Source organism: Salvelinus fontinalis, unplaced genomic scaffold (assembly GCF_029448725.1).
Source record: "Salvelinus fontinalis isolate EN_2023a unplaced genomic scaffold, ASM2944872v1 scaffold_0521, whole genome shotgun sequence".
Classification (NCBI taxonomy): Eukaryota; Metazoa; Chordata; class Actinopteri; order Salmoniformes; family Salmonidae; genus Salvelinus; species Salvelinus fontinalis.
In genome coordinates this window covers 69,280-94,476 of record NW_026600730.1, presented here as the reverse complement: position 1 = coordinate 94,476, position 25,197 = coordinate 69,280, and the positions used below count along the sequence as shown (strand labels likewise).

At 42.4% G+C, this 25,197-nt stretch overlaps 1 protein-coding gene across 1 annotated transcript in view; it reads right to left on the bottom strand.

The window, feature by feature from the left end:
• LOC129846391 (NACHT, LRR and PYD domains-containing protein 3-like) overlaps positions 1–15,882 on the bottom strand; it is a 22,100-nt gene extending 6,218 nt beyond the window's left edge. The window contains exons 1-4 of the mRNA XM_055914319.1: positions 15,519–15,882; positions 15,151–15,317; positions 13,248–15,048; positions 12,991–13,164 (exon numbers count right to left, since the gene is read on the bottom strand). Coding sequence (XP_055770294.1) covers positions 12,991–13,164; positions 13,248–15,048; positions 15,151–15,317; positions 15,519–15,859 — 2,483 coding nt within the window. The 5' untranslated portion in view covers positions 15,860–15,882. The remainder of the gene's footprint in view (positions 1–12,990; positions 13,165–13,247; positions 15,049–15,150; positions 15,318–15,518) is intronic.
• Positions 15,883–25,197: the final 9,315 nt, after the last annotated feature.

Here is a 25,197-nt window from a genome sequence, read left to right as displayed (position 1 = left end):
AGCCCGATTGTGCGGCGTTCAACTGCAAAAGTAGCTTATAAATATTAGGTTGTAGGAAAAACGTTTGCCCGATTGTGCGGCGTTCAACTGCAAAAGTAGTTAATAAGGTCAAAACATAAATCAGTAGTTAAAAAAATATTTAATGGTTAACGCTCTGAAAGGAGGACTGTACGGATGAATATTTAGAACGTTTGCCCGATTGTGCGGCGTTCAAATGCAAAAGAAATCCTGCGAATAAAAAACCGCTCTGTCTAGCTAACAGGGTTTTGTAATTCAGTAGGTCACGCCACAATACTACTCGAACGAAAGAAGAAAAGATCAGTATTGGGGGTTTGGGTAGGATATGAAGACAAGCTGATCCGATTAGACAGTAGTCTCTCGTCATATCGTAGAAATCCAATTAGCCTAGGCTTATGTTGAAGAAAGGGATTAAGTCAATAAAGACAGACTGCAAGTTGTTTTTAGGTGAAAACAAAGTGATTGAATGAACGAATGGAAAAATAAACGAATGTATGAAAATACTGTAAGAGAATGAGTGGATCTATGTAGACAGAACATAAGGAAAGACAGGTTGTGTGTGTGTAGGCAAACGTCCAGAAGAGGGAGCGCGCAGCCTTCCTGTGACAGAGTAGAAGGTTGAGGAAGGGTGCCTCTAACTACTTAGATAGAGGGAGCTGAATTAAGAAACGTCGAAGTAAAATAAGTTGTAAATCAAGGATAAAAACACAGATGTGACAAAGTAATAAGCGATCATAGTAGAATACTAAAAAAGGTGTCAAAACAAATAATAAATAAAAATACTTAAAAAGGCGTTAACCGAATATTATAAATACGGTTAGTACATTGGGTAACAAAAGAGAAAACAGAATCGCCGATAAATTGAAAGTATACTATAAAGTTAAAAACGAATCTAGGTAGGTTAAGATAAATAGTGGAATCCAGGACATAAAGAATTCACGTACGGTGAAACAGGCCATAAATCACTCTGTGTCTACAGAAGTTACAGTCTAAAAATAGCCTGAAGAGCAGAGAGGGGTGCAAAATCGAGTGGCCAGAATATAAAGGGGAGGCTTGACTCACTAATCAATTGAATATAGAATCAACCAATAAGGAACATGAAGTAGAGGTAAGAAAGTATAAACAATATAAATAAATAAAGGTAAAGATAAGGTATTAAAAAGAAATCATAAAAATTGATTAGAACTATAATAAAATGAATAGAACACCAGTAGAGATCTTAGGGGCAAGGCATCCCTTGAGTAAAAAAGAAATAATAAAAACTTCAATGAAATGGGAAAAACGCACAAGAAAACTAAGTACCAAATGGCCAGCGGTGGGAACATTGGATGTCTCTGTGTGTGAGGAAATGGAGACACTAATAAAGAACCACAAACCAAATGACAAGAAACAAAAAAGAAGAAATAAACGAGAAAGAGAGAATGAAATACTGAAAATGTTCAAAGAAGAAGGATCTGGTTTGTTGAAAAGCATGAAAACGGCAAGAGAAATGCTGAAGAAAGATGACAAAACAATGAAAAAGAAAAAAGAATGGATGTCTAACCCCCCACCTTATTTCAATGGACAATTTCCAATGATAAAGGGTCATTTGGATATACAAGGCGACATAGAAGTAACAGAAGGAGAAGAAAGGGAGGAGTCTGAAGCAGCATGTGCATCATCTTATTCAACAGAAAAGGACCAGAAAAAGACTACAAAAGAGTCTAGGATTGAGGGAGATGGCTTTAATTGTTATGGGGGTTTAAGAAAGGCTCTGGCAGCATTAGAAACAGCAAGAGTAGATAAGGAGTTATCGGAAGAAGAAGAGGAATATAGTGACAGACACTATAGGGACGGACTAGAAGAAGAGGGTCAATTACTTGGACAAAAAATAGATAAGGAATTGGAACTATTAAAGTCAAAACTAGAAGAAAGTAAGAGAAGACTAAAAAAACAAGAAAAAGCTCGGGCCCGCAGCACAAATAAGGACATAACTGATGATTTGTCTGAAGACTACCCCAGGGCTCGTAGAGAAGGGTCAAGAAAAGAATCTGGCTTTTATGGAAAACAATGTCCGATTCTGATAAAAGGCGATCAGGGACATTATACGCCATGGGCTACACAGGATTTAGAAGGTTTGGTTGTTCGTCTACCAGATTTACATGAGGGGGCAGGTAAATGGATCAGAACCTTTGAAGAACATACAGTGGGGAAATTGCTGGCGGTGGGGGACATAAGGGCACTACTGGCCAGGGTGACGAGTATGCATACTATGGGAGAGATCATGCAGGACGGTGGCATCGATGGTGCAGGTGGGGGAGTGATAAATGATGGATTACTGTTCGACAGATACAGACCAGCCATCTGGCGTGCTTTAAGAGAAACATATCCAACAAAAGTGGATCCCAAAGCACTAAGAGGTGAAGATATCGGAGCCACAGAAAACCCAGCTACCTACCTACATGGACAGTTGAAAAGGTGGAGGATGGAAACAGAGCAAGACCCTGAGGGCAATGAACTAATGACAACTATGTTCCGAAATTCAATAATAGAAGCCATGCCCCAGCCAGTAAAGAGCAGGCTGGAGGATGTGGTGGGACTCACATCAAAACCCTACAGGGAATTCTGTGACTACGTGGTCCATGCAGTAGAGAAACACAGAAAAGATGAACAGAGACAGATGGATCAAGGAAAAGACATTCAGAGAAAACTGATCCAGCTGCAGTTGGATGAACTAACCAACAAAGGGAAGAAGAAAGTCCAGGCTGTCGTCACTACCCCTGGGCCAAAGATGGGAACAATGGCTGCTGATTCCCCAGGAGAGCCACAGCTGTTCGGCCCTGGGCAGGCCCAAGTGTCAACTGCACCGCCAGTAGTAAATGTGTACACACAGCCCCCGATTTGGAATGGGGGGAAAAAACAACAGAAAACTGTACAATTTGATAAAGGCAAGGGATCTGTAGACTCTCGAGGGCCACCTGGCACCTGTTGGGGATGTAGGAAAACAGGACACAACAGGCGAGAGTGCCCTACACGCCCATGGCAGAATCGGACTGAGGGAAATAGAAATAGTAGATCGCCACCGACGAATAATGCCCCAAACTTCCAACAAAATCAGAATAGTTGGAATCAAAATAACGACTGGCGGGGCAACCCTAGCCAACCTTCAGGTCCTGTGAACACATGGTCAGGGCCTAATCAACAAAACTAGGGATGCCCAGGGAATCCCAAAGGGGAGGGTCAGTTTCCAATAATAACAACAAGGGCTGATCAAGAACCTATACTGCAGGTTCAAATAGAAAACAGAGGTACACCCATGATGATAGATACTGGAGCTACTTACACATGTGTGAGTCCAAATTATGCCTCTCATCTCCCCATGTCTGGTAAATATGCCAAAACAATAGGATTCTCGGGAAATACGCAGTTAATTCCAATGACCGCTCCAGTTCGGCTAACGACTGATGGTAAATCAGTCACAATTCCAATTTTAGTGTCAGATCAAACACCAGTTAATCTATTAGGAAGAGACGCACTATGCAAGATGGGCCTACAAATTAAATGTTCTCCTGATGGAGTAATAATTGAAAAAACAGGATTACAATTACCGGTGATGGGTACAGAAGGAACAGCTAATGTATATTGGCTAGGAGGCATTGAAGTAGATGTAGATAGAACTGTCAGGAAATGGGGTAAATTCATCCAGGCCCAAATACCTAAAGCAGTTAGAGCTAAATCTGAGTATCATTGCACAATGCAATTTGACCCACATCAGGACCCATTGCTTGAACAACTTTGGGTTATGGGGGCATATGGAAGGAAAGCACCAATAATGTCTCAAATTATAGTTATTGGAAAGCAGGGAGCCGCAATGGATGTGATGGATGGAGACGGGTCTGAATTTGTGCAGAAATGGTTCAATGTCTCTGACTCTGTTCCTCACATTACATTACTGGTAAATCAGGGTTATACATCTAAAGATCTAGGATCGATGATGAAGGAAGTTGGGAAAGAGAAGTGGGATAAAACTGACAATCCACTAATCTTTCATTCAAAAGATAAATCATTCATCAAAATAGTTACCACTACTATGTTGATAGGTGATCCAAGGGAGGTAGAGGTTAGTGCAGGCCAGCAGGTAGTGTTAGGTGAAGGAATAGGATTAATCAGTGAACATAGAGCAGAGATGGAGAAAACCATACCAACTGAGGTATGGTCGCAACATGATACAGACGTAGGACTAGTTAAATCTGCTAGTCCCGTTTCTGTCAAAATAAAGCCTAATGCCAAACTTCCATGGAAAACCCAGTATCCTATGAAGCCTGAGGCTGAAGAAGGAATAAGATTGACAATAGAAGGACTGCTCAGGGCAGGAGTATTGATAGAGATGCCCAGTGGTTGCAATACACCCTTGCTACCTGTTCTTAAAGCCGATGGTAAAAAATGGAGACTGGTCCATGACTTAAGAGCTGTTAACGATATAGTGCAGGATTGTCCTGCTGAAGTCCCAAACCCTCACACACTGCTGACCAATGTTCCCCCGGAGGCCAAATACTTCACGGTTATTGACCTATGTGGAGCGTTTTTTAGTATACCCCTGGCGGAGGAGTGCAGACATTTGTTTGCATTTAGATATAGGGGCAAAACTCTGTCTTATACTCGGACCCCACAGGGTTTTAAGGATAGTCCGCATTTTTTCAATCAGATATTGAGAGCAGACCTGGAGGAATTAATGTTAGATGGTACATTGATCCAATATGTGGATGACCTGTTGATCTGTGCTTCAACTTTGGAGCAATGTCACTCTGACTCACTAAAAGTACTGCGGCGACTAGCTGAGGGGGGACACAAAGTCTCTAAAACAAAACTACAGTACTGTCAACCACAGGTTGAGTACTTAGGCAGAACAATAGCTCATGGAACTAAGGCAATAGCTCCTGGACAGCTAGAGGGTATTAGCAAAGCACCGTTACCACAAACAGTAGCCCAAATGATGACCTTTTTGGGAATGACAGGATTTAGTTCTGATTGGATAGAAGAGTATGTAGTTAAAACAGCTCCTCTGAGAGAAATAATGAAAGAAGCTGGACAGCTTAATCTAAGAGCAAGACTAGATTGGAACACTGATGCGTTGGTTGCATTTGAAACACTTAAAACAGAAATGCAAACAGCACCAGCTCTAGCCACCCCAGATTACACTAAACCATTCTTGTTATACGTCTCAAACAGGTGCAACAATTATGCAGCAGCTGTTCTTATGCAAGAAACTTGTAGTGGTAGGAAGAAACAACCTATTGCCTATTATAGCTCTAAATTAGATCCGGTAGCTCAGGGATACCCACCGTGTTATCAGGGATTAGCTGCATTGCATTATGCATATGACAAAGCATCAACTATAACCATGGGGTATCCGGTAATTATCAGCACCCATCATAAAATAGTGGAGTTGATAGAACAGGGTAAATTTGTGTTAACTAATGCAAGGACGATGGATTATATGAGCTTACTCACGTATCCAGACGTTCTCATTAAAAGATGTAACACTGTGAATCCAGCAGAAAGGATTCCATTTGATTTTGAAGGAGAAGCACATGATTGTGTAGCCGAGGCTTTAACATTTACCAAACTACGTCCAGACTTAGAATCAATTCCATTAATAGGTCAAGAGGGATATGACCTGGAAAGTTACTTTGTAGATGGTTCTTGTTTTAAAGATTATATGGGTAATCATGCAGGGTTTGCGGTAGTTAAGCAAAAGGGGAAAGCTTTCACTGAGGAAATATTAGAGCATTGTCCTCAGCCTTGCTCTGCCCAGCTAGCTGAATTGCAGGCTCTGACTGCAGCATGTGGGCTGGGTAGAGGTAAAACAGTTAATATCTATACTGATTCCGCTTACGCACACGGCGTATGCCATTTGTTTGGTGCAGTCTGGAAACAGAGAGGATTTCAAAAGAGTGATGGAACTCCCATCCAACATCATGCACAAATTGTTAAATTAATGACAGCATTAATGTATCCTCGGAAACTAGCAATAATCAAGTGTCAAGCGCACAGAAAAGGCAATGATTTTGTAATTAGGGGCAATAATGCAGCAGATGAAGCTGCCAAGAAAGCATCCAAATGCATTGTCCCAATTCTCATTGCACCATTAATGGACATGGTTGCTATTGCACCTATTACATCTCCTACTGAGCTAATTCAAATTCAGGCTCGTGCTGGAATTACTGAACAAAGTACCTGGCTACAGAGGGGGGCCTCTGTAGATAGACATGGGATATGGAGAACACATGATGGTGCCATATTAGCCACCACCACTCTACTGACGCTACTTATTAATGATGCACATGATATTGATCATTGTGCAAGGGGGGAGGTGATAAGAAAAATCAAACAACAAGGTTTTTGGTCACCATATCTACAGGCAACAGTAGATGAGATTTTGTCAAAATGTGAAATATGTGCAAAAAACAACATACGTAAAGGTATAGCTACGCCTATAGGTCACATACCGGTTCCAGAAGGCCCGTTTAGACATATTGTGATGGACTATGTAGACATGATAAAACCTATACGGGGTAAAAGGTACATGTTAGTTATCATAGACAGGTTCAGCAGATGGGTAGAAGCAGTACCATCGGTGGATCAGGGGTCAGGAACAGTGATAAAATTCTTATCAACAGAAGTAATTCCCAGATTCGGGATTCCGTCCGAAATTAGCTCAGACAATGGTTCAGCGTTTATACAAAAAGTTGTAAAAACAATAATACAGCAGCTAAGGATGAAACAAAGGCTGGGATGTGTTTATCATCCCCAATCGCAGGGGATGGTTGAGAGAGTTAACGGTTTTCTGAAAAACAAGATAACAAAGATTTGTAGATCTACAGGGCTTAATTGGGTGGATGCTTTACCGCTTGCACTAATGAGTTGCCGCATGGAAACTAACAGAAACACGCATCTATCGCCGCATGAAATGCTTACGGGTCGACCCATGCCTATACCAATGTTAGGAGGACTGTATAAAGGTCCCTCCTTGGATATATTGCAAAGTGAATTAAAATCATATGTGATGTACCTAACCAAAATACACAAAGTTATATATTCACAGGAGAAAAAGACGGTGCCGGAGCCTGGACCTGAAGGACCTCTCCCAGTGATACCAGGGGATCTGGTCTACGTTCGAGTGTTCCGAAGGAAGTGGGATCAGCCGAGGAGAGAAGGACCCTACGAAGTGGCCGCAGCCACAAAAACAGCAGTCCAAGTGAAAGGAAGCAAGACGTGGTACCATCTAAACCACTGCACACGAGTCCCAACAGAGAAAAGGATACAACCACATAGAGATGAGAACACAGAGGATGCTGATACACCAGGCGGGAGCCCGGAGGGAGCAGGAGCAGAGGAAACGATCGAAACGCCAGGGAGGAGTCAAGAAAATGGCAGACCAGATACAAGCCAAGATACGACGAGTGCATCAACTAAAGCTCTCAGAAGAAGTACCAGGGGAAAAAAGTCTGAACAGGAAAGGGAAAAACAACCAAAGCTTCCTCAGGTATGGTCAGAAAGCCCAGAAATGGGGGGGAGTAACATGCCTGTTGCTCCTGATGACATACCTGCTGTGGCAGACCTCTTTGACAGAAGCCCTCCACAGTGGGATCCCGAAGTACCACCTGCAGAATGGGAACATCTCTTCCCTGAAATTGATACCCTTCCAGATGAAAGCCCAGTCCGGCCTGAGGAGGGAGCCTCAGGGGAAGAAAGAGGAAGAGAAGCCTCACGAGAAAGGGAAGGGGATTTCCCCACAATTGACTTTTCAACTCTTGAAGGGTCCCCCTAACAAACAATTGAAGTTAGAATGGCAGAAAAAAGACATTGACATAGCAAAAGTGATAATGAATACTAGTACAGAAATAACAGACTCACACATGATCAAGAAGTATGGTGGAAGCAGGAAAAGAAGAGAGGAATCAGCCGAACAATTAAAAAGGACTGACCAGGTTAGAATCTCTGTTCCACCTCAACTCATAACTGAAATAGGAGAGCAGAAGACAATCTCAATCAAAAGGATCAAGCCTCTACCTGAGATTGCATTCTGTGGATGGACACATCACCAAACAAAGGGAGAAGTCATTTGGGACCCAAAAGGATGTGACCTGACAGTAACCAAAGAAGCAGACGAGTGGGTGCTCACCATGAATCAGATTGAACCAGTTGAAGGTGAAGAATTAATAGTTGAAATAACAAGAACCAGATGGACCGAAGGGAGTAGCACCACAGTCATTAGAATTGGTCCTACGCCAATACCTAAACAGGAAGAGCCGGTGATAACTAAAACGACAACAACAGTGGAAACTGCTGCAAGGATTACAGCAGTTACTACCAAGGTATCATCCATTGCCATTAACAAACAGTCCAATGTACCCACAAAGAAACCTGAGGCATCAGAACCAGAAGGGTTTTTTACTGACATTTGGAACTTTCTAAAAAACACTAACAATCGGCCTCTAGAAAAGGACAATGTGAATTCAACTGATGCTTTAACTTCAGAACTATACAAGGACAAATCATTGAAGAAATTAGTAGGAAATGAATGGTATGAATGGGCTCAATATACAGCAATGAAATTAAAATTGACAAATTGCTTACTATGTGCACCCTCTCCGCTGACAGAATTAGTGGTGGTACCAAATCCTTATGATTACAAGGATTGTGCTGATTTTAATAAGAACTTTTGTCATTTGAGTAGACCAGAAAGGCCTTATTGCCCAGCTGAATGTTTGTCATATTTGGGTAATCCATATTATCATCAGTATTACAATCAAACTGGTTGGGGTAAGTGGTGTAAAGAATTGGATATAAGAATGGAAGTACAGAAGCTAGAGGTCCCACATAAATATCGGATAGATTATCAACAAACATATGAATGTTTTAACAGCACAAAAGGACAGAATGGGATAGGGAAGTTTAAAGGTGAGTGTGAGATCACATGGCACTTAACTACGGATACCACATGGAATGCAGACACTCCAAGAAGGGCTACTTATCAAGCAGCTGGAAGTTGGGTGGGAAAAGTAGTCATTCATGATAGTTGTCAAAATCAAACTCTAGCACTACCCTTAATTGCACCGTATGAAGAACAGACCAAGGTAGTTGCAGATTTCTTCTGGATATGTGGGGGGAATAGATTAAGGGCAACATTGCCAAAGGGATGGACAGGCCTCTGTGCAAGAGTTAGGTTGATTCAACAGATAACTATCACTGAATGGGATCCTAGTGATGCTAGGCAACTAAATACTAAAAATAGAGTAAAAAGAGAATATAAGTCTGACCCCAAGGTCTATTTGGATGCAATAGGTCAACCTAGAGGTGTTCCTAATGAGTACAAAGCAAGAGATGAGATTAAATCAGGATTTGAATCAATCTTTTTGTGGATAACACCTAATAAGAATTTAGAGTGGATTAATTATATTTACTATAACCAACAGAGATTCATTAACTATACCGACTCGGCTCTAACAGCGTTGGGGGAACAGGTACAGGCTACCAGTAAAATGACTTGGCAAAACAGACAGGCTCTTAATTGGCTATTAGCAGAGAAAGGTGGAGTTTGTGTTATGTTTGGAGATGATTGTTGCACTTTTATTCCCAATAACACTGCGCCTAATGGATCCTTCGCAATTGCTATGGCTAAACTTAAAGGTTTACGAGCAGAGGTTAAGGCAAATGCTGGGTTTGACTCTCATGTTTGGGATTGGTTGGATCTAGCATTAGGAAAGTGGGGAGCTATGTTTGCTAAAATGGCTATTATGCTGGGAGGAGGGTTATTGGCTCTGGGTATTGTATTTTGTTGTGTTTTACCCTTGGTAAAATCACTTGTGGTCCAGACAACAGTCAAACAGATGTCTGTAAGGAGTGCTGACCCTCCTGTGGTAATTAATCCTGTACCTGGAAGCCCAGGTCATTATACTAATAGATATGGAAAGCCATGTAATGCGGTTGGTGGACCTCTGGACTGCCCCTTTGGCAATCCAAACTGTCTCTATGGAGTGATGCCGGGAGGTGGTTATGCTTGCCATGATTTCAGTAAGGATGGTCTACCTGTATATGCTGTATTCCCAAATTCAGACGAATGTCTACTGGTACATGTCCACAAAGAGTGTCATTTGCGCCGTAAGTGCAAGTGGTGCACAAAATTTAATGTGGAAGGCCATGACCATCACGGAGACCCCGTGTTTTGCGCAAAATGTCAAAGAGGTGATTGTAGAATCTGTCAGGATGAGGATTGTGCTCCTATGTAAGGATTTTAGTATATCTATTTTTGTTTAAGGCCTGGTGTGTTTGTATGTTTGGTTGAATTTTTAGATATGTATATCAATGAATATATATATGGTTTCCTTTAATTAAAGCTAGTTATGCCTTCTAAAGACTAGGTTAATTTCAAAAACATGTTAGGTAACAGAGGGTATTCCGGTTACAAGTGTCTATGGACCATGTCCTTAATCTTCTAAACAAAGGTTGATATCATTTGATATCACTTTATTAGAGAGGTGTCTGCGAGGGAGGATCATGTTGAAATGCTTAAATTTAGAATGATGTTGTGTCAATTTTCTTTTGTAACTGCATGTAGGTCTTTGATTTTTTTTTGATTATTCATTTATTATTATACTCATTGGATTGTTTAAATTTTTAATTTTCACATAACTGAGATAAACTCAGGCAAGGCTAAGTACCTACACGCTCATGCTTCATCAAATATGTCATATTTTATCTTTCTAATTTTAATGTTTCTAATTAGATCTTTTACTCTTATGAAAATTAGAGATGTTTGGTCTAGTTAGGTTTTCTTTAATGTTTCTGATTGGATCTTTTACTCCTATTTCACATTGGAGATGTTTGGTCTAGTTGGTTTATATGCTTCACTTTGTTTTTATTTTTTGTATTTTCTTGATTATTATAGGTATTCTCATTTACTATCCCAAAGTCTTATTTGTATCATTTATGTGGCTAAATAGCCCCAGAGTGGGGATTGTGGTAGTGTAGTAATAAAATAAGACACATGGATAAAAATATGGAGACATAGGACAGCTGAACATTAAAGTAATGGACTACATGTTTACATTGATTATGAGACTGTGGTAATGGAAATTTCCTAAGGGACGTTCTGGCTCTTGTATTTTCTCCATTGTGCTGACAGACTGACTAGACATGTCAGTTCCTGGGCACTTAGACCCACTAGACATATAGTCTGACCAGTCCATTATGTACACACATGTCAGAGAAATATGTGTTTAGGGCACTTAGACCCACTAGACATATAGTCTGACCAGTCCATTATGTACATACATGTTAGACACATAGGCTTAAAGAAAGTTGAGACACTGGGATAGAGGGTCTGGCCACCATGATAAACTGATTGAAAGCAGATGGTGGTGAATGACTTCATCGGGGATGAGCATAATATTATATGGGTATAAATATAAAGGACTGGACTTCGGAGGAGGGGGTGTTCCGCGGACATTCCAAATTGCAATACAATTGTAATAAAAACATTTATTTGAGTTTTACAAAAGTTCTTGTAAGAGTTATATTTGAAGTGATTTTCCACGACACATGCTCCCTCAAAAGTGTCATGTCTGCAACAGTAGGGACATGAGAAATTAATGTTCAAGTCATCACATGCTCTGAAAAAAAATGTCTCTGCAAAAAACAAATCAATTGCTAGCTAGCTAGCTACGTCTATCTTCGCTGGTCCTGTGTTTACAATGTACCCGATTTTACTTCTCTGGTCCCGTGTTCACAATGTATCCAATTTTACTTCTCTGGTCCTGTGTTCACAATGTATCCAATTTTACTTCTCTGGTCCTGTGTTCACAATGTATCCAATTTTACTTCTCTGGTCCTGTGTTCACAATGTATCCAATTTTACTTCTCTGGTCCTGTGTTCACAATGTATCCAATTTTACTTCTCTGGACCTGTGTTCACAATGTATCCAATTGTACTTCGCTGGTCCTGTGTTCACAATGTATCCAATTTTACTTCTCTGGTCCTGTGTTCACAATGTATCCAATTTTACTTCTCTGGTCCTGTGTTCACAATGTATCCAATTTTACTTCTCTGGTCCTGTGTTCACAATGTATCCAATTTTACTTCTCTGGTCCTGTGTTCACAATGTATCAGATTTGGGTTTTGCTTTCTGTAACTTTGTTGCATGTACTCTCTGCATGTTTAGGCGCTTATCACGTCATCATATCTTTTCCAACTGCCCCGTTATCTGGTTTGAACGTGCATTCTAGAATGCCCTTCTAGCCAATCAGAAATGAACCTTCAACAATGCTGAGGAATAACTCATGTTAAAAACATACCAACTCACTCTAGATATTTAACCTTTGTGTGGTGCCTCCAGTAATGTGGCAGGGGGGAAAGCCACTGTTTTTGAGCGTCAGCCACACCCCACAACCAGCATTGTAGGCTGCAGCAAGCTAGGCTGCAGGGCTAAGTCCACACCTGAGACCACTTAGCCTTGTTATGCTGCAACACACCTGGGACATTGAAGGTGTTGCATTAGTTCAGCAAGGGTAGAGCTCCTGGCTGGACATTCTGGTCTCCACAGGAAAACTAGTCGGACTGCAAGTGAAGCTGGGTAGCAGCCGAGCTAGTTTTCATTAAAGTTAAGTCTAACTCTAGGTTCAGATCATTAGAGCCTTTTGTTTTCAGGTCCAGTTTGAGAACCTTTGTGATTCTATTATTGTGAATAAATATGCGAGCCTATCAGGTTTAATCTCCTATGTGTTAGACTGATAATGTTCCATTCTGTTAGCCAGCCTAGCAGGTTTAATCTCCTATGTGTTGTTCCATCCTGCCACAGCAAGGGAGTCGTTACATTTGTTTTATATATTTATCACATTTATTGTATCTGTTCAAATAATGTTAACATTCATAATAACTATAAATAAAAAAAACAATAAAGAAACAGTGGATACTGAAGATAGTTAACTCACACTAGTGTCTGTATGTTGCAGAGTGGATTGGTTAGTCCAACACAGAGCAGCTCCACTCCTCTGTCTCCCAGGTCATTGTAGCTGAGGTCCAGTTCTCTCAGAGGGCAGTTTGGTGTCTGGTGAATTGAGGCCAGCGTCTCACAGGATTTATATGTGAGTTTACAGCCATCCAGTCTGGAGAGAGGAGATAATCTGTTAGATATACAAATCCTCCAGAGTAACGATACTGTAAACATCAACTCAATAACAGAACTTACAGTGCTCTCTTGCAGGTTTTCACTACCGGCATTAACCTCTGATAACCTTTCTCTGATGTGTTGTATCTCTTCAGTTTAAACTTCTCCAACACATCCTCTGACATCAGTAACAGGTAGGCCAGGGCTGAACATTGGTCAGGTTTTAGTTTTATTTCTGAAAGAGTTCCTGAATGCAGGGAGCTCTGCATGTCTTCAACTAGAGAGTTGGCACCAAGTTCATTCAGACAGTGGAACAAGTTGATGATCCTTTCTGGTGAGGATTCCCTTTCGATGTTGTCTGAAAGGTACCTGACTGTTCTCTCAACTGTTTCCTCATTGGTCTGTGTTGTACTTCCTGTCTGTGTCAGAAGGCCTCGTAACAGATTCTGATTGGACTCCAGTGAGAGACCCAGAAGGAAGCGGAGGAACAGGTCCAGGTGTCCATTCTCACTCTTCAAGGCCTGGTCCACTGCGCTCCTGTGTAAGTCAGACAACTGGATTGACTCCTTCTCTTCATCATCACTAGTGGGGGAGAAAACATTTTCCTTCTTGTCCAGACATGATTCTAAAGCATGCACTGCTGCTAGAAACTCCTGAATGCTCAGATGCACAAAGCTGTAGACCTTGTCTTGGTACAGCCCAGATTCTTCTTTGAAGATCTCTGTACACAATGCTGAGTACTCTGATGCCTCTGTGACATCAAGGCCACACTCTCTCAGGTCCTCCTCATAGAAGATCAGGTTGCCCTTCTGCAGCTGTTGGAAAGCCAGCTTTGCCAGTTTCAGGATCATCTCTTTGTCTGACTGAGACAGTTCCTTTGGGTTTGTCTCTGTGGCTTTGTTGTACTTCTTGTTCTTCACAATGATTTGGATGAGAACGAAATGTGAGTACATCTCGGTCAGAGTTTTGGGGACTTCATCCTTCTCTGCCACTTTCAGTATCATCTCAAGGACAGTGGCTGATATCCAACAGAAGACTGGTATGTGGCACATGATGTGGAGGCTCCTTGATTTCTTCATGTGTTTGATGATATCATTGGCCAGATTCTGATCTGTGATTTTCTTCCTGAAGTACTCCTCCTTCTGTGGATCATTGAACCCTCGTACCTCTGTCACCTGGTCAACACACTCAGGAGGGATCTGATTGGCTGCTGCAGGCCGTGTGGTTATCCAGAGGAGAGCAGAGGGAAGCAGATTCCCCTCGATGAGGTTTGTCAGCAGCACGTCCACTGAGGTTGGCTTTGTGACATCACAGCATTTCTCATTGTTTTTGAAGTCTAGAGGAAGTCGACACTCATCCAGACCATCAAAAATGAAAACAGTTTTGGTTTCACCATCTTCAATGCTGTCAATCTCTTTCAGCTCTGACAAGTAGTGGGAAATATGTTGCATCAGACTGTATTGGTCCTTTTTCAGGTTCAGATCACGGAAAGGAAGAGGAAACATGAAATGAATGTCCTGATTTGCTTTTCCCTCTGCCCAGTCAAGGATGACCTTCTGCACAGAGACTGTTTTTCCAACGCCAGCGATTCCTTTTGTCAGTACAGTTCTGATAGGTTTGTCTTGTCCAGGTAAAGGCTTGAAGATGTCGTTGCATTTGATTGGTGTCTCTTGTGTGGTTTTTTTCTTGGATGCCATCTCTATCTGTCTAACCTCATGTTCATTATTGAGCCCTCCACTTCCACCCTCTGTGATGTAGAGCTCTGTGTAGATGTCCTTGAACAGACTTTGGTTTCCATGGTGTCCAATTCCTTCAGATATGTGTTGATACTTGTGTTTCAGTTTAGCCTTAATGTCTTGTTGGACTGTCAGCAGAGTTTGACCTGTAGGAAAACAATGAGAGTTGGGACTCATAAGTTTGTGTGGTGTGTTTTATAAGGGCCTTTGTACCGTTCTTTGTAATATTGTATGAAACACAGTCTTACTTCTTCTGTCCAGAAGGTTGTGTGTGATCTTTAATGCATCCTCACTGTCCAAACTCTCCACTTCCTTATTGTCATCTGGTAATGGTTCCTGGCTGAAAGCAGGTGGCTGATCACTCTTCATTGATAGCAGGCTGGTTGTAGGGGACTCTGCTCTGGGCTTCTGGACACTGAACAAAACAGGGAGACAGATCACCTCATCAATATCACATCAATACCTCGTATAGTGGAACTTCTAGAAATCCTGATGTTTCTTTTAAAGCTACAATTTTAAATGAATGATGTAGACCTACATTTTATGTAATTTGGGACACTTTTCTCTTAGTTTTATATCATTAAGATAACTGTAAATTTTACATTTAATCTCTTACCTCTTAGAACTGGTGTCTTGAGTCATTTTGGAGGCAGTGGTCCCCTCCTCTCTCTCCCCATATAGATGAATTTTAGAGGCAGTGGTCTCCCCCTCTCTCTCCCCAGAGAGACTCATTTTAGAGGCAGTGGTCCCCTCCTCTCTCTCCCCATATAGATGAATTTTAGAGGCAGTAGTCCACTCCTCTTTCTCCCCAGAGAGACTCATTTTAGAGGCAGTGGTCCCCTCCTCTCTCTCACCAGAGAGACTCATTTTAGAGGCAGTGGTCTCCTCCTCTCTTTCCCCAGAGAGACTCATTTTAGAGGCAGTGGTCCCCTCCTCTCTTTCCCCAGAGAGACTCATTTTAGATGTAGGTCACAGCTCACTCAGCTACAATAAGAAATAACAGAAGAGTCAATATTTCTGAACATTGAAGAACCATTAACAATGACAACACTTTTACTATCTGTGGTCAAAGAGTTAAATCAGAGAATTCATGTTGCATTTAAACATACACAGTCCAATATGTTATTAATTTGATTTGACTTGGATCCCCATTAGCTGACTCCATAACAACAGCTAGTCTACCTGGTTGGATCCCCTGACTCCATAACAACAGCTAGTCTACCTGGTTGGATCCACTGACTCCATAACAACAGCTAGTCTACCTGGTTGGATCCCCTGACTCCATAACAACAACTAGTCTACCTGGTTGGATCCCCTGACTCCATAACAACAGCTAGTCTACCTGGTTGGATCCACTGACTCCATAACAACAGCTAGTCTACCTGGTTGGATCCCCTGACTCCATAACAACAGCTAGTCTACCTGGTTGGATCCCCTGACTCCATAACAACAGCTAGTCTACCTGGTTGGATCCCCTGACTCCATAACAACAGCTAGTCTACCTGATTGGATCCCCTGACTCCATAACAACAGCTAGTCTACCTGGTTGGATCCCCTGACTCCATAACAACAGCTAGTCTACCTGGTTGGATCCCCTGACTCCATAACAACAGCTAGTCTACCTGGTTGGATCCCCTGACTCCATAACAACAGCTAGTCTACCTGGTTGGATCCACTGACTCCGTAACAACAGCTAGTCTACCTGGTTGGATCCCCTGACTCCATAACAACAGCTAGTCTACCTGGTTGGATCCCCTGACTCCGTAACAACAGCTAGTCTACCTGGTTGGATCCCCTGACTCCATAACAACAGCTAGTCTACCTGCTTGGATCCCCTGACTCCATAACAACAGCTAGTCTACCTGGTTGGATCCACTGACTCCGTAACAACAGCTAGTCTACCTGGTTGGATCCCCTGACTCCATAACAACAGCTAGTCTACCTGGTTGGATCCCCTGACTCCATAACAACAGCTAGTCTACCTGGTTGGATCCACTGACTCCATAACAACAGCTAGTCTACCTGGTTGGATCCCCTGACTCCATAACAACAGCTAGTCTACCTGGTTGGATCCCCTGACTCCATAACAACAGCTAGTCTACCTGGTTGGATCCCCTGACTCCATAACAACAGCTAGTCTACCTGGTTGGATCCCCTGACTCCATAACAACAGCTAGTCTACCTGGTTGGATCCCCTGACTCCATAACAACAGCTAGTCTACCTGGTTGGATCCCCTGACTCCATAACAACAGCTAGTCTACCTGGTTGGATCCCCTGACTCCATAACAACAGCTAGTCTACCTGGTTGGATCCACTGACTCCATAACAACAGCTAGTCTACCTGGTTGGATCCCCTGACTCCATAACAACAGCTAGTCTACCCGGGGTACACACAACTAAGAAGACGTTACAGTTTAGATTGAAAGACGGTAGTAGACATTATGAACATTTACCAAGTAGACATTACAGACAGTTAAAATAGCTGGCAGGTATTTAGTCTGTGCCAAGGTTCTGCTTTTTCTTTGTGTTCTGTAACGTAGCCCTGTTTCTTTGTGTTCTTGAACGTAGCCCTGTTTCTTTGTGTTCTGGAACGTAGCCCTGTTTCTTTGTGTTCTGGAACGTAGCCCTGTTTCTTTGTGTTCTGGAACGTAGCCCTGTTTCTTTGTGTTCTGGAACGTAGCCCTGTTTCTTTGTGTTCTGGAACGTAGCCCTGTTTCTTTGTGTTCTGGAACGTAGCCCTGTTTCTTTGTGTTCTGGAACGTAGCCCTGTTTCTTTGTGTTCTGGAACGTAGCCCTGTTTCTTTGTGTTCTGGAACGTAGCCCTGTTTCTTTGTGTTCTGGAACGTAGCCCTGTTTCTTTGTGTTCTGGAACGTAGCCCTGTTTCTTTGTGTTCTGGAACGTAGCCCTGTTTCTTAGTGTTCTGGAACGTAGCCCTGTTTCTTTGTGTTCTGGAACGTAGCCCTGTCTTACATTTTTGTTCATTGATTTCACCTCTGTTCGTTTCTCACCTGGTCTCATCAGCTCCCTATTTAGTTCAGTTCTTTCTGTTTGTATGGCTGTGAGGTATTGTTTGATTTTTGTACTTTCTCCCTGTGTTTGACCATTGTCTGCTTGTGACCATGATTCCTGCCTTCTGCGACGGCTTAACCTTTCTCGCCCCGGGGTTCCGCTAGCGGAACACCCACAACATTCCGCATTCCGCGAAATTCAAAACTATTTTTTTGAAATATTTAACTTCCACACATTAACAAGTCCAATACAGCAAATGAAAGAAAAACATCTTGTGAATCCAGCCAACATATCCGATTTTTTAAATGTTTTAAAGCGAAAACACAATATATATTTATGTTAGCTCACCACAATAGCCAAACACACAACGCCATGTTTTCACCGCAAACATAGCTTTCACAAAACCCACAAATAGAGATAAAATTAATCACTAACCTTTGAACAACTTCTTCAGATGACAGTCTTATAACATTTTATACAATACATTTATGTTTTGTTTGAAAATGTGCATATTTAGAGGAATAAATCGTAGTTTTACATTGCAGCCACCGTCACCAATAGCACCAAAACAGCCAGAATAATTACAGAGAGCAACGTGAAATACATAAATACTCATCATAGAACATTTATGAAGAATACATGTTGTACAGCAAATGAAAGATAAACATCTTGTGAATCCAGCCATCATTTCCGATTTTTTAAATGTTTTACAGCGAAAACACAATATATATTTATGTTAGCTCACCACAATAGCCAAACACACAACGCCATTTATTCACCGTTAACATAGCTTTCACAAAACCCACAAATAGAGATAAAATGTATCACTAACCTTTGAACAACTTCATCAGATGACAGTCTTATAACATCATGTTAAACAATACATTTATGTTTTGTTCGAAATTGTGTATATTTATAGCTACAAATCGTGGTTTTACATTGTGAATATGGCGCCATAATGCACCAAATTGTCCGGAGATATTTTGGACAGTCACGTAATCTAACCAAAAAACTCATCATAAACTTTACTAAAAAATACATGTTGTACAGCAAATGAAAGATACACTGGTTCTTAATGCAACCGCTGTGTTAGATTTTTAAAAATAACTTTAGTACAACGTACAGCATGCAATATTGTGAGACAGCGCCCAACAATTCTCCGCCTTGTTGGAGCCAACACAAACCGCAAAAATACGAAATAACATCATAAATATTCTCTTACTTTTGATGATCTTCCATCAGAATGTTGTGCAAGGAGTCCTAGTTCCAGAATAAATCGTTGTTTTGTTTTAAAATGTCCATTTCTTCTGTCGAATTAGCAACTTTGGCTAGCATAGTGGAGCTCACATGTCCAAGAACTCTTAGCGCATGGAACGAACAATTCCAAAAGTCCCAATAAACGTCAAATAAACTGGTCAAACTCGGTTGAAAATCCAACTTTATGATGTTTTTCTCATATTTATCCAATAAAATCCGAGCCGGAGCATTTCGTTGTGTATACCTAACGCATTTCAGAAGACAATGTGAGGTTCCCTGGTGCGCAGTTGAATACTGCCAATAGAGCGGACCTGTCACTCCAAAAGCTCTCATTCGGTCTCACATCAAGCTAGACACCCCATTCAACATTCTACTGCCTGTTGACATCTAGTGGAAGGCGTATGAAGTGCATACAGATCCATAAATATAAGCCAGTTGAATAGGCAGGCCCTGACACAGAGCCCCATTTTCAGAATTTTCACTTCCTGTTTGGAAGTTTGCTGCCAAATGAGTTTTGTTTTACTCACAGATAAAATTCAAACAGTTTTAGAAACTTCAGAGTGTTTTCTATTCAATAGTAATAATAATATGCATATTGTATGATCTAGAACAGAGTACGAGGCCGTTTAATTTGGGCACGATTTTTTCCCAAAGTGAAAATAGCGCCCCCTATTAAGAAGAAGTTAATTCATTCATTGTTTTGCCTCTGGCCTGAGAGGATATAAGTTAAATATGTAGCTAGATGTAGAAGGCTAATGTTAACTAGCTAATGTTACCCATGAATTGAAGTTAGGCTAGCGAGCAAGCATTTTAGCCATGTAGCCTAGGACAACAAACAAGAAAAGTGTGTACTGTATGACAGAGTGATAGACCGTGTGTAACGGATGTGAAATGGCTAGCTAGTTAGCAGCATTTCAATCAGTTACGTCACTTGCTCTGAGACTTAAGTAGGGTTGCACCTTGCTCTGCAAGGGCCGTGGCCTTTGTGGAGCGATGGGTAACGATGCTTCGTGGGTGACTGTTGTCGATGTGTGCAGAGGGTCCCTGGTTCGCGCCCGTGTCGGGGCGAGGGGACGGTTTAAAGTTATACTGTTAAATTGATGCTGTTGACCCGGATCACTGGTTGCTGCGGAAAAGGAGGAGGTTGAAAGGGGGGTGAGTGTAACGGATGTGAAATGGCTAGCTAGTTAGCAGCATTTCAATCAGTTACGTCACTTGCTCTGAGACTTAAGTAGGGTTGCACCTTGCTCTGCAAGGGCCGTGGCCTTTGTGGAGCGATGGGTAACGATGCTTCGTGGGTGACTGTTGTCGATGTGTGCAGAGGGTCCCTGGTTCGCGCCCGTGTCGGGGCGAGGGGACGGTTTAAAGTTATACTGTTAAATTGATGCTGTTGACCCGGATCACTGGTTGCTGCGGAAAAGGAGGAGGTTGAAAGGGGGGTGAGTGTAACGGATGTGAAATGGCTAGCTAGTTAGCAGCATTTCAATCAGTTACGTCACTTGCTCTGAGACTTAAGTAGGGTTGCACCTTGCTCTGCAAGGGCCGTGGCCTTTGTGGAGCGATGGGTAACGACGCTTCGTGGGTGTCAGTTGTTGATGTGTGCAGAGGGTCCCTGGTTCGCGCCCGAGGTCGGGGAGAGGGGACGGTCTAAAGTTATACTGTTACACGTGTACTGTATGACAGAGTGATAGACCGTTTTGTCAACATGACAGAGAGGAGGATGTCATTGGTGTTTCTCTAAAATTAGGGTGAGTCAACATGATTTTTCTACTTGTATGAACACGCACACACAGACATCAGTACCATGAACCGTTCTTTGCAACGTGCAGTAACTCTCTGTGGTTCTAAATTAATAGTTGTTTAGTCGTCCAGAAATGTCGTAAACATTGACTTGCTTGACCATGCTGTAGGTCATGTAACTGTCTGTTAAATACAATACGCTTTGTGGACTTAACCGGACAGATCTCTCCGGTTTTGTGATAAAGACAAAGGTGTGGTTTGAATTTATTCTGCCGCTGTGTCTTCTTATTGTCTCAGACTTAGTACTTATATATTAATAACAGTGATTTTACCCACGCACCGGTACTGGTGGGACCTCATAATTGGCGTGGATGTAATGTGGACACCCCCGCTTTAGGCATCTGTAGGACTGAACCTGTTGATGTAAGAGCTACGGAATGTTTTAATTATAGGCTATGTCCGGGCGTTCTCCGTTCTATTTTACAATCTGTATCATGTCATTAAATATCAGCCACTATCGAGAACCACGGTCAGTAATACCCACATACATTTATAACTGTCACTTGAGTGTTCGTTCTCCTCAACTTTTAGCTTACATTGTTGCATCATTCCATTCTATCGTATAGGACCCCACCTATTCAACCTCTATTGTACACTTTTGTACACCTTCCAATGTTTCATGGATTCAACTTGAATATGAACATTTTCAGGATGAATCAAACCGCTGTATTTATTATTTATCAATATATTTCCTGTGAAAACAAGGTTGAACGGACACTCCACCAGTAAATCTGTTGGCCAGCAAGTGGGTGTTTTCAGTGATTAAATTACATTTATTCAGCGCACGCGAGGGAACCACGTCTGCAAAGCCCGTTATGCAACTTAACAAGGTAAGTATGAATATAAACTAATGACAAGTACGTAGGAAAGGCGTGCATAAGAAGGGCGTAATTTCGTAAAATTGGAATAGTGCCCTTAGTGAATACACACATGCACTGCTTGAGTTCACATGAGGTGCGATCAATTTATCTCGCCCGTTGTACTGGGTCTTCTATTCAGAAGAAGAAAGGTGTGCGGACAACGATTGAACCAGTGGGTAACATTACGCAACGGTGCACCGGACAATTTATCGAGCGCACAGCAGTGAGCAAAACGGACCACCACTTTCCTGATCCGTGTCGCCAGGAAGCATTTTCAACGTTGATTTCGCCCTACATTCAAATAGTTTCTATGCCCATTGTTGCTCGTCACTTTTACTTGACTGACTTGACGAAACAGAGTGTTTTCTTTAGTGACAGCTTTACATAACTCCGATTCACGTCTTCTAACGTAGTTTCATCATGCGGATAATAATCACGATAAGGCGCTGTCCATCGCCTTTACCAATAATACCCTACCTCATATCCCTGTAGTCTATAACATCACATTGGATCATATTGATTAGGCTAATCTATACGAATCAACACCAATGTAAATAAGATGTGACTTATCATTTTGTAAAGTTGAAATCAGTATTGTACTAATCTAACAATTATTCAGACGTATTTCCCTTAAATCATCTGTCTCTCTATGAAAGCCTAACTTCTCCGCAACACTTTAATACATAAAATTATAAAAGAACGTAACAAACCTCCGATGCTTTTGTCTTCTACCCGTAAAGTCCATTTCTTCCTCTAGGTCCTTATACGTATCCTTCCTATGTTGAGATATGAGGTGGGTAGAGGTGGAGAGAGGGGTAGAGGTGGAGGGAGGGAGGGAGGGAGGGAGGGGGAGGTGGAGTGGGAGAGAGGGAGGAGACAATTGGAGAGGGAGAGAGGGAGGAGACAGGTGGAGAGGGAGAGAACTTGAATGGGAGAAACCAAGAAACTCCCCAAATACAGGTGTGCCATGCTTGTAGTGTCATACCCAAGAATACTCAAGGCTGTAGTCACGAGTATTCTTGCTTCAACAGAGTACTGAGTAAAGGGTATGAATACTTATGTAAATGTGATATTTCTGGTAGTTGTTTTTAAAATAAATTAGCAAAAATGTCTGAACCTGTTTTTGCTTTGTTATTGTGTGTAGATTGATGAGCGGAAACAAACATTTTAATCAATTTCAGAATAAGGCTGTAACGTATCAAAATGTGTTAAAAGTCAAGGTGCTGTATCTCCATGAAGACCGACAGGTCCCTGTATAATTCCTCCTTTCCAGTGGTCCAGTGGTGGGAGAGGGAGATATCATTAAGGTCTATATTTTCATAGTGACTATGTACATGGTTGGGGTCACATCCATTTTAATTCCAGTCAATTCAGAAATTAAACAAAATTATAATCCAAATTGTCTTAATTGAAAAGCATTGAGGAGAATTGGAATTCGAATTTCAGTCTACTTCCTGAATTGAGTGGAATTTAAATGGAATTGACCCCAACCCTGACTATGTATTGGTTTACCAACATTTGTCAATATATTTTTCACTGATGAACTCTCATACCCAGGGGCAATTTAAATCAAATGTTATTGGTCCATACACATATTTAACAGATGTTATTGGTCCATACACATATTTAACAGATGTTATTGGTCCATACACATATTTAACAGATGTTATTGGTCCATACACATATTTAACAGATGTTATTGTGGGTGTAGTGAAAATGGTCTAAAGTTGGCAGGAAGGTGAGTGTGTGTTTGTCTGTCTGTCTGTCTGGTCTGTCTGTCTGTCTTCACATATATCTATATTTCTTAATTATTTTAGATTTGTCAGTATTGTTGTGTATTGTTAGATACTTCTGCACTGTAGGAGCTAGGAACACAAGCATTTAGTTTAGCAGCTGTGAAAAGGGTTGAGGGTTTGAATGGTGCATCAGAAGCGTCCATGGTGGCAGATTGGCCTACACTGCAGGATGCAGGGGTTTCCTTTCACCAGCAGGATCCTGACATTTTAAAGGTTAAGAAGGTGGACTTTGTGGCCTTTATAGCTGTGGTAATTAAGGTCTCTGCCAAGGTGGAGAGAAGGTGCACTTTGTGGCCTTTATAGCTGTGGTAATTAATGGCACTGCCAAGGTGGAGAGAAGGTCCAGGAAGATAGAAATCTCAGGTCATAGAGCCGTACCACCCTCTCAGGTTCTAGAGCCGTACCACCCTCTCAGGTCCTAGAGCCGTACCACCCTCTCAGGTCCTAGAGCCGTACCACCCTAGAGCCGTACCACCCTCTCACCCTCTCAGATCCTAGAGCTGTACCACCCTCTCAGATCCTAGAGCCGTACCACCCTCTCAGATCCTAGACCCGTACCACCCTCTCAGGTCCTAGAGCCGTACCACCCTCTCAGGTCCTAGAGCCGTACCACCCTCTCAGGTCCTAGAGCCGTACCACCCTCTCAGGTCCTAGAGCCGTACCACCCTCTCAGGCCCTAGAGCCGTACCACCCTCTCAGATCCTAGAGCCGTACCACCCTCTCAGATCCTAGAGCCGTACCACCCTCTCAGGTCCTAGAGCCGTACCACCCTCTCAGGTCCTAGAGCCGTACCACCCTCTCAGGCCCTAGAGCCGTACCACCCTCTCAGATCCTAGAGCCGTACCACCCTCTCAGATCCTAGAGCCGTACCACCCTCTCAGGTCCTAGAGCCGTACCACCCTCTCAGGTCCTAGAGCCGTACCACCCTCTCAGATCCTAGAGCCGTACCACCCTCTCACCCTCTCAGATCCTAGAGCCGTACCACCCTCTCAGATCCTAGAGCCGTACCACCCTCTCAGATCCTAGAGCCGTACCACCCTCTCAGGTCCTAGAGCCGTACCACCCTCTCAGGTCCTAGAGCCGTACCACCCTCTCAGGTCCTAGAGCCGTACCACCCTCTCAGGTCCTAGAGCCGTACCACCCTCTCAGGTCCTAGAGCCGTACCACCCTCTCAGGTCCTAGAGCCGTACCACCCTCTCAGGTCCTAGAGCCGTACCACCCTCTCAGGTCCTAGAGCCGTACCACCCTCTCAGGTCCTAGAGCCGTACCAACCTCTCAGGTCCTAGAGCCGTACCAACCTCTCAGGTCCTAGAGCCGTACCACCCTCTCAGATCCTAGAGCCGTACCACCCTCTCAGGTCCTAGAGCCGTACCACCCTCTCAGGTCCTAGAGCCTGAGAAGGGAGATATGGAGAACTACAAGAAGGAAGAAGTGGGAGTTTTGTTTGTTTTGGTAATGTACTATTTTTTAGTGTGGATGAAGTTAGTTTCACTATTACGCATTTATTTATTTATTTTATTTTTTGTTTCAAACCGTCCAGTTGGTGGCGGCAATCCACCTTTTGGGGTGCA